General features: G+C 40.2%; 1 protein-coding gene across 1 annotated transcript in view; it reads left to right on the forward strand.

Annotated features, from left to right (window-relative positions):
• CD7 (CD7 molecule) overlaps positions 1–16,574 on the forward strand; it is a 154,053-nt gene that overhangs the window by 125,951 nt on the left and 11,528 nt on the right. The window contains exon 3 of the mRNA XM_044084850.1: positions 12,522–12,688. Coding sequence (XP_043940785.1) covers positions 12,522–12,688 — 167 coding nt within the window. The remainder of the gene's footprint in view (positions 1–12,521; positions 12,689–16,574) is intronic.

The raw sequence follows: 16,574 nt of genomic DNA on the forward strand, positions 1-16,574 counted from the left end.
CAACATGAGCTGACCCTTTAATATACTGATTCCTAATCCTATCCATCCTAGTCACACCGAGTGCAAATCTTAACATCTTTAACTCTGCCACATCCAGCTCTGACTCCTGCCTTTTTGTCAATGCCACTGTCTCCAACCCATATAATATAGCTGGTCTCACTACCCTCTTGTAGACCTTCCCTTTCACTCTTACTGGTACCCGTCTGTCACAAATCACTCCTGACACACTTCTCCACCCATTCCACCCTGCCTGTACTCTCTTCTTCACCTCTCTTCCACATTCACCAATAATAAAACTAATACATGAGCCTAGAAAATCGGCTGCATTAAGATGGCTCTCCTTATTAACAGAAGCCATTCTTGCATTTGGAAAATATCCATGGCTGTTTAGTCACTGAAACTTGTTTTAAATGTAAAGAGAGTAGTCTCTCTATATAGGGTTTTGTGTTTTTCATGTCTTGAGGCCCAATGACAACTGTGGTGGAATCTCCATATTTGCCAATGAGCATATTACCTCCAGGCAGATCCCTTGGGACTCACAAACTGAACTCAGTAAACCACAGATCATTTTAGACAGGATTAAGTATCAACTAATAGCTAGTAAATCGCTTGTTACAGAACATGATCTTTGTCCCCTGGTGAACATGTAAGATTACTCAACATTTTAAATGATCTCTGTATTAAGAAAACATCTTTATTTTGGGTGACTTTAATGACCCTGCAATAAACTGGGATACATGCATCGGCAAAGCAGGATATAGCCAAAAGTTCCTAGACTTATATTCCATTGAGCAGCTGGTAAGTAAACCTACTGGAGGACAAAACATATTGTATCTGATTCTTACATATACAGCCACCCTTGCACTGCTCCACTGATATCTCCTTCCCCGGTGAAGTTTGACCATAAACTTGTGACCTTGTCCTATAAACTCCAAAATACTCCTGCAGCAAATCTCTCTGTATTTAAGAACTGCAAACATGCAAACCTCAACCTAGTAGGTTCATAGGTTCATAGGTTTGTACTAGGCCAATGGCCCTGGAGCCTTTACAAGCCTAGCCCATAGGATTAACCTGCCATCATACCACCAAACCTTAGTTCTCAGTGCCTCTGTTGAGTAGAGCCACTGGCGTGATCCCCGGGGTGAATTTTCTATTTCCCATCCACTCATCAAGATTTCTCTTGAAGAGGACCAGTGAGGTGCTCTGTTTGACATGTATGGGAAGTCTGTTCCATAGCATGGGCAGTCTCTGGTTATGAATCTGTCCCTCCAGCACATTCTGTTGATTGTGGTAATGAGGTTGAGTTCTCTGGAATGTGTGGTGCAGAAGGACTGGGATTTCTTTAGATGTAGCATTTCTAACAGAGCTGGGTCACACATGGCTTTGTAAGTCAAGCAGAGATCGCCTCTAAGTAGGCGATATGAGACAGAGAATAGTTGGAGTTTTTTAATCTGTCCATATAGGGCAAGTGTTTAAGGCCTAGGATCCTCCTTGTGAAATACGTTTGCAGCCTCTCCAGTTGTTGCAGGTGGTTGTGACACCAGTCGTGAGTGAGTGATCAACTTTCTGGTCTAAAAGCCCACATTTATAGGTTCATAGGTTCATAGGTTGGTACTAGGCTATCAGCCCTAGGGCCTATACAAGCCTAGTCATAACAATTCCCTGGCAATTTTTTCCCACACTATTTACTTCCATGGACCCCTGTCTAGCAGAGCGACTGACGTGACCCCCGGGGTGAATTTCTTTTCTCCCATCCAATTGTCAAGGTTCCTTTTGAAGAGGGCCAAGGAGGCACTCTGCTTGACATGTATGGGCAATCTATTCCAGAGTCTGGGGAGTCTCTGGGTCAGGAACCTATCCCTCCAGCATGTTTTGTTTATTGTGATTACAAGGTTTAGATCCCTGGAGCGTGTGGTTCTGAGGGATTGGGATTTCTTTAAATGTAGCATGTCCAACAGCTCTGGGTTTGACATGGCCTTGTATGTTAAGCAGAGATTGCCTCTGAGTAGACCATATGCGACAGAGTATAGATGGAGTTTTTTAAGGTGGTCAGCATAGGGCATCTGCTTTAGGCCTCTGATTCTTTTAGTGAAGTATTTCTGCGGCCTTTCCAGTTGTTGCAGATCTCTTGAGAGGTACATGCCAAATGGGGCGTTGTATTCTATAATGGGTCTAATGAGGGATGAGTACAGTGGGACAATGACCTCCTTTTTTCTGGATGAAAAGTCCTTAGTGATGAGGTGTGCCACATAGAAGGATTTCCTGACTGTTGTGGCAATGTGATTATCGAAGGTGAGACCACTGTCCACCTGTGTCCCTAAGTCTCTTATCACACTTTCGGTGTTTAGTGTACTGCCACCTATATGGTAATTCACGGATACATGTTTTTCCCAAAGGGGATAACTATACATTTCTTGGCATTGAGCTTGAGACCATGGCTCTGGGCACCAAGCATCTGTTTCTGTAAGGCCCTTTTGTAGAGTATCCACATCATTTGGGGATTCAGTAATGGCTCCCAGTTTGCAGTCATCTGCAAACTTTGTTAGCCAGAGTCCTTTAGTGTTGGCCTGTACTTCAGAGAAGTAGATGCAAAACAAGAGTGGTCCCAGGACTGAACCCTGAGGTACTCCACTTGTCACTTGTCTGGAGATGGATTTGGAGTCAGCTACTTTTACAGTGTGGGTTCTATCAGTAAGCCAGTTAGCAACCCATTGGGTGATGTAGGGATTAATGCCCAGCTTAGTAAGTTTATCTATGATTCCAGAGTAGGTGGTGGTGTCAAAGGCCTTGGCAAGGCCTAGATAGGCTGTGTGGACTACCTTACCCTTGTCCATGACTCTGGAGACTGATTCGAAGAAGTCAATCAGGTTCAGGAGACAAGATCGGCCCTTCATAAACCCAAACTGGGTGAGATCCAGTGTTTGAATGTTGCCAATGTCTTTGTTTATAAGTTCCATGATAATACGCTCCATGGCCTTGCAGATAAGGCTTGTCAGACTGATGGGACGGTAGTTTCCGGGATCCAAGGTGGCTCCCCCCTTGTGGAGTGGAATAACTGTAGCTCTGCACCACTCAGTGGGCATGAAACCTGAGGCGAGGCTATGATTAAACATGACACTTAGGTGAGATGCCAGTTCATATTGTAGTTCATGTAGTACACAGCCCGGGATGTCATCTGGTCCCATGGATGCTGTATTCTTAGCTTTGGAGAGTGCATTTTTTACCTGTGTGGCCATTATTACAGGAATTTGGCAATCTTCCGGTATTAAGATGGGCCATTTAGGGGGTGAGAGGTGGGTGAAGTTGGCACTGAATCTATCTGCCAGGATATTGGCAATATCCTTGGGATCAGTATATTTAATGCCATTCTGTTTTAGCTCAGAGCAGATCTGAGCATTGACATTTAGATTCTTGACATAGTTATAGAATGCCTTGTGGTTGTCTTTGGAACCTTTGGCAATTTTATTTTTGTAACTAGCTTTGGAGGATTTTATGAGGGGTCTCAGTTTCTTACTGCGGCTGGTAAGGGAGTTTTTTGCATCCTGGGATTTTCCTCTTTTCTGCAACAGTTTCTTCCTTTTGTTGTAAAGTTTGTTTATGGTAGGGGACCAACTGATTGGCTTCCTTTTTTTTGGATGAGAGGATCTTGGTTCTATTTGGGATGGCACGATTCATGCATGAGTGGATGTGCTCGTACAGTGCCTTAGTGTAGGATTCAGCAGTTGAACTTTCAGTTCCCGTCTGCATGGGTGTCATGAAGTTTGTCACTTCTGACTTGAGTAGCATGAAGTTGGCTTTGGAGAAGTTTTTTATGGAGGTTTCCTTACTGGGGGGTGGGGGTGGGATGTGGATGTTAAGAGTGATTAGCTTATGGTCAGACCTGACTAACGAGGGGGTGACCACAGGTGTGGAGCATTGATTTCCCATGTTGGTAATGACCAGGTCTAGCATATTGGAGCCCCCAGTGGGACTATGGATTAGTTGATCCAGGGCGTTGGAATTTATGAATTCCAAGAACCGTTGGGCAAAGGTGTTGGTACATGAGTAGTTTTCCCAGTTAATGGCAGGCTAGTTAAAATCACCCAGTATTAGGGTGTTTGGTTCTATCTTAATATTTTCCAGTATGTTTAGAAAGGTGTAGTGAGAATCTTGGGGTATGGTGGGGGATCTGTAGCAAACTACAATTTGGATTGCAGTCTTACCTAGTGTTAGTTGCACCTGGAGAATTTCAGACGCATTGTGTTGAGCAACTAGCCTGGTGGTGTGAATATCCTTGGTGAATATTGACACTCCTCCACCTTTAGTGTTTCGGTCCTGGTTTGGTGGCCGAAAAGTGTGGTAAGAGTTGTAGCCTGGTATTGCAGGGGTGCTCTCTGGAGCCTTGAACCAGGTCTCAGTTACTGCACAGATATCGATGTTCTCCATTTTTACGAGTGCCTCGAGAGAGTGCATTTTGAGGTTTAGGCTTCTAGCATTGAGTAGCATTACCTTCAGATTTTGCATGCTTGTACCTGTTGGTGGTGGTTTTGTCCTTTGAACTTTGCCTAAAAAAGGCACTATAGGGGTGGCAAGAGCCTTAGCCAGTAACCTGAATCCCAGGGGCGACAGGTGCAGACCATCTCTGGCAAAGCATCGTGGTCTGTCAATCATGTAGTCCCAGGCAGACAGATACTGGATCCCCTGGTTTTGGCTCTGAGTAATGCACAGCAGAGTTGATGCACCTTTATAAGGGTTGTGTTACAACTGACCTGGGTAATTTCAGACCTATTAGCCTTACAAGCCTCATCCACAGAGCCATGGAACGTATTACAACTGGCTTCATAAACTGTGATATTAATAATCTTGTTAGTCCACAATGGACAGATTGGATTCGTGAAGGGTAATCCCTGACTATTTAATCTGGTAAATTTCTTTCAACGGGTTACGCAGGCTGTAGATGGTGACCAGGCAATGCACCTAGGATATCTTGACCTGCCCAAGGCATTTGACAGCATTTCCCATGCTAGTATCATACAAAAGCTACATGCTTTAAAGATACAATTGTTAAAAACTGGTTGGAAGAAAATCTATAAAGTGAATCAAATGTTTTAAAGGAATTTGATTAAAAATTAATCTAGTTAAAGCAAGTACAAGAGAGAGAAACTGAAGTCGATTCAGTCATTATGGGAGAAGAACAGTAAAATATTACTTATAGAGAAAAATATGATAAACAACAAACAGGGAAATAAAGAAGCATACTTCTAAAACTAAAAAGAATAAATTATCTGTCAGCAGAGTGAAATCAATTTATATCTTCTCAATAACAGTAATAACAGTAATTGAAGACATATGCAATAATCTGCAAGGGGGCTCAAACTGCAGAGAAGAAAGTATGGTTGTGTAAATTTTACTTACCGTAACAGTAGCTGTTTGAATTTCTCACTGATGGTGCCGCCTTTGGCTATATGGGTTTTAGCCTGGTTAGGATACAACAACTGGTCAGCTTCACAAAGCTCTTGTTCCCTCCCATGCCTACATTCTGACTGCTGATTTGCCATCCACTTGGAGGAAAATCAGCAGTCAGAGTGAAAGAAAATTGTAGGACTTTCAAGCCCATACAGAGAGAACAGTGTACTTATCCTGAACTTCTTGTTGTATCTTTCGGCTTTTCCCGGTTAGGTGTCGCCACAGCGGAACTCCAGTCTGCTAATGATTGGTAGTTGATTTTTACGTGCTGAGTTACCAGCCCTGATGCATACCCTTCAACGAAGGTACGCCCATTCACACATGTCTCCACGCAGAAGACGCTCTCGCTGAGAATCGAACCGGACAGCGTCTTACTGTGAGGCGACAACGCTACCGCAGCACCACCACCACGCTTATCCTGAACTTCTAAAAGATATAAAAAGTAAAATAGTACAAAATCTCTTATGTTTAACTTTTTCCAAACCTTCAATTAGTTTAGCTGTACTTCTGCTGATGTTGAAATACAGAAGAGAAATTTAAGGAATCTATACCTTCCTACAGGCATATTAAATGTATTCAGTTTCAAACTTCTTTCATTGAGTTTAATCTGCCAAAATACCTGATCTGTAGCTAGTACTGAAAATAACTTAGCAACCCTTCAGCTATAAACAATGGGAAATTTTCTCATTTAAGCCCTTTAATCAGTTTTTGGGGATTTATTCAAATGTGAACATCGTGACTTGTTTTACAACAGTCTAAAATATCTAAGAACACACAAATTCCCACTGTTGTGCAGTCTTGTTGTTGGTATAAGGACAAATTCCAACAACCTTCTGTAATGCAATTTTGCACACAAAGTAGAATTTGTTCTTAGTTGATGTAATGTTTGATTGATTTTTGCAATAAAGTATGATCTTATTTTCTGTGAAAGTACTGAAATGGATAGGTACAGTTAATATGCTAATATACAATGTATTAGTTAGTGTACTGTAATGTTAAATAACGTGGTCTGAGTAACAAAAAGATGCATCAGTTATACTATCTAAACATTTCTGTTTATCAACAAAATATTTTATTGTTAGGGTTGTTCTGTGCTGTTTGTGAAAAACATAGGCATCAATGCAGTAACCATCTGCACAAATGCATAACTGGTCAACACATGAACTGATCAATGCAGGGTGATTTTTTCCTTTCCCAGTGGTACTCAAATCTCAGTGTTGATCACATAAGTAGTATGACAGTGTGTGAAGGTCCCTACATGGATGGACTGGGTGAAAGCTTGGCCTCATAACAGTAAAACTTAAGATTAAAAAAAGAAGTGTTATCTGAAAAACAGGTCTCCTCCTATATGTTCTAGAGCTTCAAATGTGCATGTAGGACATTTTTGCTCTCTTAACTTGCCTGTTGTGGAACAGCATAGTGATGAGGCAGGTGGAACTGTCTCAAGAATCATTTCACGGTGCTCTACATTTTGTAAGGCAGCTAATATTTTCATACTCTGCAGCCTGCAAACATATGTCTTTCCTTCCATCACAGATGTACACATATTACTGGTATTTGTAAGAAACACTCTATAGAACACAAGTGCATAAAAATTATATTGTTTGTGTTTGCTGCAGATTCAGAATATTGCATACACAAACACAGTCATTTAATCTTAGCAATGATGCAGAGGCACAGCTATATAAGAAAACAAAACTATGTAAGCTTGTTTAATTTCTTGTTCTTAGAGTCAAGCTGCCAGATACAAATATCCCACTACCTGTACCTAGCAAATTGTGAAATTAGGCAATACACTATGAAACATGATAGAAAAATTCATATTATCTATCGTGAGGTGCATTGTTTGGTTACTCTGAGTGATCATGCTAGAGTCACTGCACTCAGACCCACACAAAGTTGGGGAAAAAGATGATTTGCCTATGAAATTTCCATGGGTAAAAGTGAATGTCCTATGAAATTGCAATGACACACCATGACTTCATGTTCTCAAAAGAGTCAAGCATAAATTTGAAGACATGAGCTACACGGCTGAGAATACTGAAAATAACTGTTGCAGTAGAATACACTTTTTCCCCAAAATTATATTGTCAAAAGATAAGTGAGAGATTGGTATTAAATGGATGTTTGGCAACAACTGAGTTCATAAAAGCAATACCAGCTGCATCTGATCTAGTATTAGTATATACAAACTTATAAGACTGAATAACTTTATACAATGTATCTGTTTTCTTGGGAGCAGCAGGCTGATTATCAGGCAAGTTACAGGCTATGACAAAAACATCCTCCAGAGCTGAAAGGACAGGAGGTATGGGGGTAGGTTCAAGAAAATCAGGTTGCAATAAATCCCAGCACTTTAGAGAATGTGGAATGTTGTCATGCTCCCAATGAAACAACCGACATCCTGGAAATAGTTTCAGAAAAAGGAAGTCTTTCAAAGGGACTGATTGAAGCCATATTGTTCTCAGAATCTAAATCAGAAACCTGAGGAGACAAAATGCTCCCTTCACAATTATCCCCTTCAGGAAATGAAGACTCCTTTTTTCTCTTACCAAAAACAGATGAACTGCAAGGGATAAGAGTCCGAACTACAAATTCTGAGCTAAGCCCAATGAATCAATGCTGTCCAAGTAACAGAGACAGCAGAGGATATACGCCTATGTTTTCTTGTTTTTGACAGGAACGTCTAAAAAAAGCCAACCAACTTTTGCTAGGCCATCCCTCCCTAAGAATAGGCATAGGAGTCTGGCTTAACAGATGTATTCTCTGCCCCTTCTCCCTAGACTGATAAGAGTTGCAGTCCCTTACCCACTAAGGGCACTCCATCAGCTGCAGAGGACATGCCTAACCCCTGGTCCATAGTGGCTGTAGAGACTACTCCAGAGGGAGACAATGAAAAAAAGATGAATGGTCTAAGGATCCAGTTCCATTATTAAGCTAAAAAGATGGCTGATTTGAATGGAAGCATGCAGCAGCAGTCAGTAAAATGGGTAGGTATTAAAAAGCACAGTAAAAAAGCACTTTAAACACTTACCCCAACCCTAACACTAAAATAAACTTTTACTTCAAAAAATGTAGTTATAAATGAGTTTAAGCCACTTTTTCCAACAGACAGGACCTAAGAAGTGAGAACCAGGGAATCCTCTACAAAGAGCCAGTCAACAGTTGATTCTCTCTGGGATCAGTCCTCAGACTGCTCCTCTTCGGGGTATAATTCTCTGAAGTTAAGGCCGATATCAAGGGCCTCTGACTGACCAAATGTGCAGACTGTTGCAAATTAGGCGCAGTCATAGAATCCTCCACCAACACTACTGTTCTTCATGAAGGGCTGACACAGACAAATAACTTTTGTCAAAGCCATGAACTAAAACTAAATGCTAAGGATTGCATAATAGTGTCCTTCAGGAAGTCAGCTACTCCTGGTTACCACCTTTGACAATGCACTCCAAAGAGTCAACCAAGTAGTCATGGACTTGGACACACATAGGCAGTAATCTAGCCTTTGACCATCACATGGCAATGGTGATGAGGAAATCATTCTATGTTCAACTTACAAATAAAGTTGTGGCATTTGGTTCCAAGGAGGTCCTTGTTTCAGTGTATCCAGCACTCATCAGACCTATCATTGAGTACAGCACCCCCTTTGGTGTGTAGCTAACAACTGGAATGTCTGCAGAGGTTACTCTCTAAAAGAATACAGGGCATAAGCTCTATGCAACCACCTCAAGGCCCTATCCCTGTATTCTGTCACCTACAAGCTTTTGAGGGGAAAATCTATGCCTGGCATACAAGGCATTGTCGGACCTCTTGCATATCTGTAAAACAAACATCAGCATAGTTACCAATTTTAATTTAAACCTTGCCTGCGATATAAATTGGTCCTGTTGCTGGAGATACAGGTATATCTCCCAGAGGGGGTCTACTTCAGATAATAGAAATTTCACTTACATGAAATTCCTTTTGTCAATACAAAAACACCAAATGTTCAATTAAGCAAATGGGAAAATCAGCAAAGTTTTACACAGGGAATGGATGCAGCTGGTTAACATGGGGAACTTTTCCCTTTTCCCCACTGTAGTGTGATCTGAAAGTTGGAATATATAGTTAGAGAGTGAAGTGGGTATAGCCCCCCCCCCCACCTGGGTGGGATTGACATACTGTGGTGTGTTTGAAGGTTGAATGTTTGCCAGCTGCTTTTATTTGCTGTATAAAAATCCACTGATGTGAACTTTCGCTTAATGAACATTCAGTGTTTTCATCTGGACGAAGTGAATGTCACATAAGTGAACTGTTGATTATGTTACATAGATCCCCCAAAGAATTTCACTAGAACAGGCCCACATGCATGTGAAGCAGAGTTCCTCTTTAATCAAATTCATGTGAACTTAGAAAATTGGATGGGGAACATGAAAGTCATCCCTGGTTTGGCACTTATGTCTCTAATGGATGCAGGCAGCCTGTAAATGGCTCATCTCCTACTCCCTTGCTTGTAAATGTTTAATCTTCTAAGCTCCTGCTTACACTTACCAAGGGTACTGGAATTTGTCAGATTTGTGATGCATGGCTAGGCTTAAAAAAGGCCCCAGTGGTCACTGGCATCATACACATCTATGAAACTATGAAAAGTAAAAAGTTGTACACCTATTTAAAAGTTACTGAACTTCATGTGACATCCATAAAAACACTTTTTCCTAACCTAAAAATAGTATTTTCACAGAATAAGCTCAGTTTCTATCATAAAATGCAAATGTGAAAGTGTTTTTTTTCCAGAAGGGAACTTATCTGCCCAGCAATGGAAAGCTTTAACCAACCTTTGATCACTGAAAGCCTGCAAGAGGAGTGCTCTTCACAGATAAGAAAGCTGTAAAGGGCTTGGCACCAAAACCTCTCATTTTAGTCAGATCAGCTCAAGCTGACTAATAGATTGGGTACATGGAAAGTGACCTGAAAGTTTGGAAGCTGATTGGTTGTTATATCTTTTGCAGAATACGCATCTCTTAACTGTCCAGATTTTTGGTTCCTGTCTTTGATCTGTTCCTCATAAAATTTGTGGTTTTCTAGCAAATCACTAAGGATTGAAGTCACTACATGGTAACACACATTTCAGTTTCAGACATTATATCTTTCAGAAAAGGCCTGCCAACACAAAACATGTTCTAGAAAACGTTTATAAGAGCAATATTTAAAATGTATCTCTATTTTGGGTCTTTGCCTCTTCAATTATTTTAGCAAGAGGTTATCTGGTTCGATCCTTGGCTGGGGTGCCTTCTGTGTGGAGTCTGCATGTCCTCCCTGTGGTCACATGGGTTTCCTCTGGGTGCTCCGGTTTCCTCCCACATCCCAAAGACATGCTGCAGGTGGATTGGTCACTCTAAATTGGTCCTTGGTGTGAGTGCGTGTGTGTGCCTCCTGTGGAAGGTTGGGCACCGGGCTGGCAACTCGACACTGTAAAACTCCACTGCCAATCATGAGTGGACAGGTGATCCACTGGGGCAACCCATAACTGGGAAAAGCCGAAAGAAGAAGAAGATATATATATATATATATATATATATATATATATATATATATATATATATTGCTGATGAAGTGATGAAGAAAGGGTAGTTAAAAAACTACACTGTGTATTAAATTTATGTTTTTATCGTATCCTTTATTTAGAGTATGCCGTTAGTATAGATATGTATTTTACTACACTGAGGGGAAAAAAAATTAAACCCTGATGGCTTTCTTCATATGCATTATAAGTTCATAGTTCTGTACTAGGCTAACTGATGGCTTACTTCATCTGCAGTATAAGTTTATAGTTCTATACTAGGCTAACTGTTGTTGTGGGGCATGTTAAGCCTAGTCAATTTCCCTTGGTGAGAATAAACCTTGTACCTTTTGTCTGTGAGGTAAACACTTTAACCATTATGCCAACCCACAACATCATAAGAGTAATAACAGATGTGCATACTTTCTTTTTCTTTCCAAGCTAACTGTGTATGCAGTACATACCACCCACTGGAAACCTCAGATGAACCACAGTATAATGTTCTTAGATTGACATGAAAAATGTAATGGCTTGTGTTACATAATGCTTCGTGACAGAGAGGGCACAGTATCGCCAAATGCCATTACACAATGGAGCTTTATGTGAAAGAGCCATTTGAGGTGGGAGAACCTAATGGAAAAATATGAGATGTGCTACCCCAAGGGTGAGCAGTAAGATTTTATTAATATTTGGCAATACTCAAGTGAAGAATGAAAGAGTTGGCAGGCATCTTACAGATAAAAATGTCTGGTAGATTCATAGGTTACTACTAGGCTCATTGCTTGTGGGCCATTTTAAGGCTAGCTAATTACCCCATGTGAGAATCAAACCCCACATCTTGTGTCTATAAGTTAAACATCTTAACCATTATGCCAACTGCCCACAGATGTCCATAATAAGAGATATGTGTACTCCTTGCAATGGCTGCATTGGACTTGGTGCACTGGTAGTAACTGGGAATGTTTGTACAGTAAAAAAAAATGTCATGTGATTTCAGTATGGTCCTTCTCTGCTACCATTGCATCTGTAATCAGGAGTATAACAAGATATTTCAGTTTTCTTCTCAATGTTTGTATTGTTGTCCCCTTTCTACCTAACTTTAAAAAATATTAACATCTCTGTAAATATTGGCTTGCAGACTTAAGTTCACTCCATTTTTAACTGTTGACCCCACAATCACAAAAAGGACATTTTAAAAAATATTCCAAAATTCAAAGCATGTTATATGTAGAAATGAGGCCTAGAGCATTGCTTTGGACAGTTCATCATGTTTTGAATTCGATAAGACTTAAGATTTCCATGAGATTATAAGGAAAAAAAATCTACTCAGCTGAGCACACCAAGTATTCTTGGCTATATCCTTGACTGTAAGGAGAACAGTAATTGAGCTTAGTAGAAGTTTTTCTAAAGTTCCCCGTCATCAAATATCATGAGAGGCAAGACAGAAAAAGTAACTGCAATATAATTTCTTTCCATGAAAATGATAATGCAATTGCTTAAGTCACATTATGAAATTTACTAAAATGTGCTTTCTTTCCAGATAAAACAAAAACATCAGCATGTGAAATACACCCAGAGGTAACATCAAATGATACAACTGTGGAAACTCCTGAAAATTCTTCCTTAATGCCTAAAGTTCTTTTTGTAGCAATTGCTGTCCTGACACTGGTGTGCATAATCTTTTTATTTGTTCTTTACAAATCCACTGTAAGTAAAATACATTATTATTTGCACTAAATGTTGTCACATTTCTGCTGTGTATTTCAGTTCTTATGTTTTTAACAGCAATCCATGCAACTTGCTTACACATACATTATATCACCATAGTAAATGAAGTGTGGGGGGTTATCCTCTGCTGAAACCTTCTTTCTAAAATTTTATATTTGACATTTTTACAAAACTAATCTTTGAATGCATGTTTTTATATCTTTTGCATACTTGAGAAATGTAATTTTGTGGAATAGATGCCATGCATTTCTGCTCTGAGGTCTTTTTAGAAGCTAAGTAGTGGAACAGTGATGGATATTATGTAACACCCTCCCCAAGAAAAAAATTTTACGCCCCCCCCCATTTGTATGACCTGCTAGCCCCATCATTTTTTTCTACCTTCATTCCATTCACAAAGCTATTTTCCCTTGATTGTATTATTTTTAGTAAAATGTCATTCAGTGTTTCTGAAAATATCTATGCCATAATCTTGATATCTGCATTATAAGTTCATAGTTACATACAAGGCTAACTGTCCTTGTGGGCCCTTATAATCCCAGCCAATTTCCCTTGGTGAGAATTAAGTGCAGTACCTTTTGTCTGCGAGGTAAACATCTTAAGCAATTTGCTTAACATTGATGTTTTTTTTGTTGGTTTTGAACCCATAGACACTCAACATCAATGTGCACTACTACATTGCTTAACAAGCTGATCTAATGGATGGACAGAGATAGGTCTCTTACTTTCCATTTCTCCCCTTTTTCCTCCTGGAGAATATCATGGTATCCTGGACCTTCTCATACTCTAACATATTTTGTCCGAGTCATGTATTCTTTTGTATCTCTCTTTAAGAATCTTCCACACTTTCCTCTTCTCCCCTCCCCTCCTGTCCCCATTTGTTGAACTCCAGAGTGAATCCATCTGGTTCTCCAGCTTTTCTCTCCTTCATCTTTTATATGGCTTTCCTTATCTCATACACTGGCACTTTTACATTCACTAGTCTTCTTCCAGTTTGTTCTTGTCTTTCATAATGCCCTGTACTGACTCCTTCATTACTCCTTGAAGTGTTACTTTGTCCTCTATCTCCTTCCATTTATAGCTAGCCCACTTTATTCTGTCCTCTATCTCCTTCCATTTATAGCTAGCCCACTTTATTCTGTCCTCTATCTCCTTCCATTTATAGCTAGCCCACTTTACTTTGTCCTCTATCTCCTTCCATTTATAGCTAGCCCACTTTACTTTGTCCTCTATCTCCTTCCATTTATAGCTAGCCCACTTTATTCTGTCCTCTATCTCCTTCCATTTATAGCCAGCCCACTTTACTTTGTCCTCTATCTCCTTCCATTTATAGCTAGCCCACTTTACTTTGTCCTCTATCTCCTTCCATTTATAGCTAGCCCACTTTACTTTGTCCTCTATCTCCTTCCATTTATAGCTAGCCCACTTTACTTTGTCCTCTATCTCCTTCCATTTATAGCTAGCCCACTTTACTTTGTCCTCTATCTCCTTCCATTTATAGCTAGCCCACTTTACTTTGTCCTCTATCTCCTACGATTTAGAGCTAGCCCACTTTACTTTGTCCTCTATCTCCTTCCATTTATAGCTAGCCCACTTTACTTTGTCCTCTATCTCCTTCCATTTATAGCTAGCCCACTTTACTTTGTCCTCTATCTCCTTCCATTTATAGCTAGCCCACTTTACTTTGTCCTCTATCTCCTTCCATTTATAGCTAGCCCACTTTACTTTGTCCTCTATCTCCTTCCATTTATAGCTAGCCCACTTTACTTTGTCCTCTATCTCATTCCATTTATAGCTAGCCCACTTTACTTTGTCCTCTATCTCCTTCCATTTATAGCTAGCCCACTTTACTTTGTCCTCTATCTCCTTCCATTTATAGCTAGCCCACTTTACTTTGTCCTCTATCTCCTTCCATTTATAGCTAGCCCACTTTACTTTGTCCTCTATCTCCTTCCATTTATAGCTAGCCCACTTTATTTTGTCTTCTATCTCCTTCCATTTATAGCTAGCCCACTTTATTTTGTCCTCTATCTCCTTCCATTTATAGCTAGCTCACTTTACTTTGTCCTCTATCTCCTTCCATTTATAGCTAGCCCACTTTACTTTGTCCTCTATCTCCTTCCATTTATAGCTAGCCCACTTTACTTTGTCCTCTATCTCCTTCCATTTATAGCTAGTCCACTTTACTTTGTTCTCTATCTCCTTCCATTTATAGCTAGCCCACTTTACTTTGTCCTCTATCTCCTTCCATTTATAGCTAGCCCACTTTACTTTGTCCTCTATCTCCTTCCATTTATAGTGAGCCCACTTTACTTTGTCCTCTATCTCCTTCCATTTATAGCTAGCCCACTTTATTTTGTCCTCTATCTCCTTCCATTTAGAGCTAGCCCACTTTACTTTGTCCTCTATCTCCTTCCATTTATAGCTAGCCCACTTTACTTTGTCCTCTATCTCCTTCCATTTAGAGCTAGCCCACTTTACTTTGTCCTCTATCTCCTTCCATTTAGAGCTAGCCAACTTTACTTTGTCCTCTATCTCCTTCAATTTAGAGCTAGCCCACTTTACTTTGTCCTCTATCTCCTTCCATTTAGAGCTAGCCCACTTTACTTTGTCCTCTATCTCCTTCCATTTAGAGCTAGCCCACTTTACTTTGTCCTCTATCTCCTTCCATTTATAGCTAGCCCACTTTACTTTGTCCTCTATCTCCTTCCATTTATAGCTAGCCCACTTTACTTTGTCCTCTATCTCCTTCCATTTATAGCTAGAACACTTTACTTTGTCCTCTATCTCCTTCCATTTATAGCTAGCCCACTTTACTTTGTCCTCTATCTCCTTCCATTTATAGCTAGCCCACCTGCCACTCACTTCTCATTGCTTTCTGTTCCTGCACACTTACCTTAATTCTCACTGCTACATGATCTAGTGTGTGTCTCCTGTATTTGGATCTTTTCCAGTATTTCTATTATGTTCTCAATACCCTATTTAAGAACCTATTTAATCTACTTGCTTGTACCAAAATATTTCTTGTGAAGCATATTCCCTCTTATTTGGATACCTTTACTTCCATTTATCCAGCCATCCTCTCTTTTTTTGTCCCTTGGGATAGTTCTTTTCTCAGCATTTTGCTATTATCACCTTCCACATAACCTGCCTTTTCTGGTTCAATGGCAACATTGTAGTTTCCCACTATCATTTCTATTACATGTCTTTTGGTCTGTGCTCAGTTAGCAAAACATGTCTTGTAGAATCCTTGTTCCTTCATGTTCCTTTGTAGAATCCTTGTTCCTTCATGTTCCTTTGTAGAATCCTTGTTCCTTCATGTTCCTTTGTAGAATCCTTGTTCCTTCATGTTCCTTTGTAGAATCCTTATTCCTTCATGTTCTGTGCGTATATGTTCCCTATTGTCCTTCTTGCTCTTTTCTCTCTTCCCTACAAGATAATCCATCTCCCAGTCCCACTTTTCTCACTTTCTCTGTGGTTGCCTAAACCCCCTCTATGAAATGCAATTCCTACTCCCCTTTTTCCATTCCATGCCTTGCTGTCATAACACAATATCTTCTCCCCTTCTCTGATTTTCTGTCTTGTTTCTTTTAACAGAGCAATGTCTTTCACTCCCCAACCTCTTTCTTTTTTTCTGTATTCCCTTTTTTATCATTTGATGAACCCACAATGTTCCACTTTACTATTTTCCTTGTTGTTTTTGCCCACCCCTCCATGCTTTCCCATTTGCTGTCATCCAGCATATTCCTTTATCTGGGTCTACCATTCAAGCTGAACAGTTTGTTCTTTGACAGTTACCTGTGCTCAGACCCCCCCCCCCCCCAGCCTCTGGAAACCTGTCTTTTGGTTCTTGCATGTGTAGGGATAT

The sequence above is a fragment of the Protopterus annectens genome, chromosome 10.part0 (genome assembly GCF_019279795.1).
Source record: "Protopterus annectens isolate FY-2018-M chromosome 10.part0, PAN1.0, whole genome shotgun sequence".
In the NCBI taxonomy this organism is placed as follows: Eukaryota; Metazoa; Chordata; order Ceratodontiformes; family Protopteridae; genus Protopterus; species Protopterus annectens.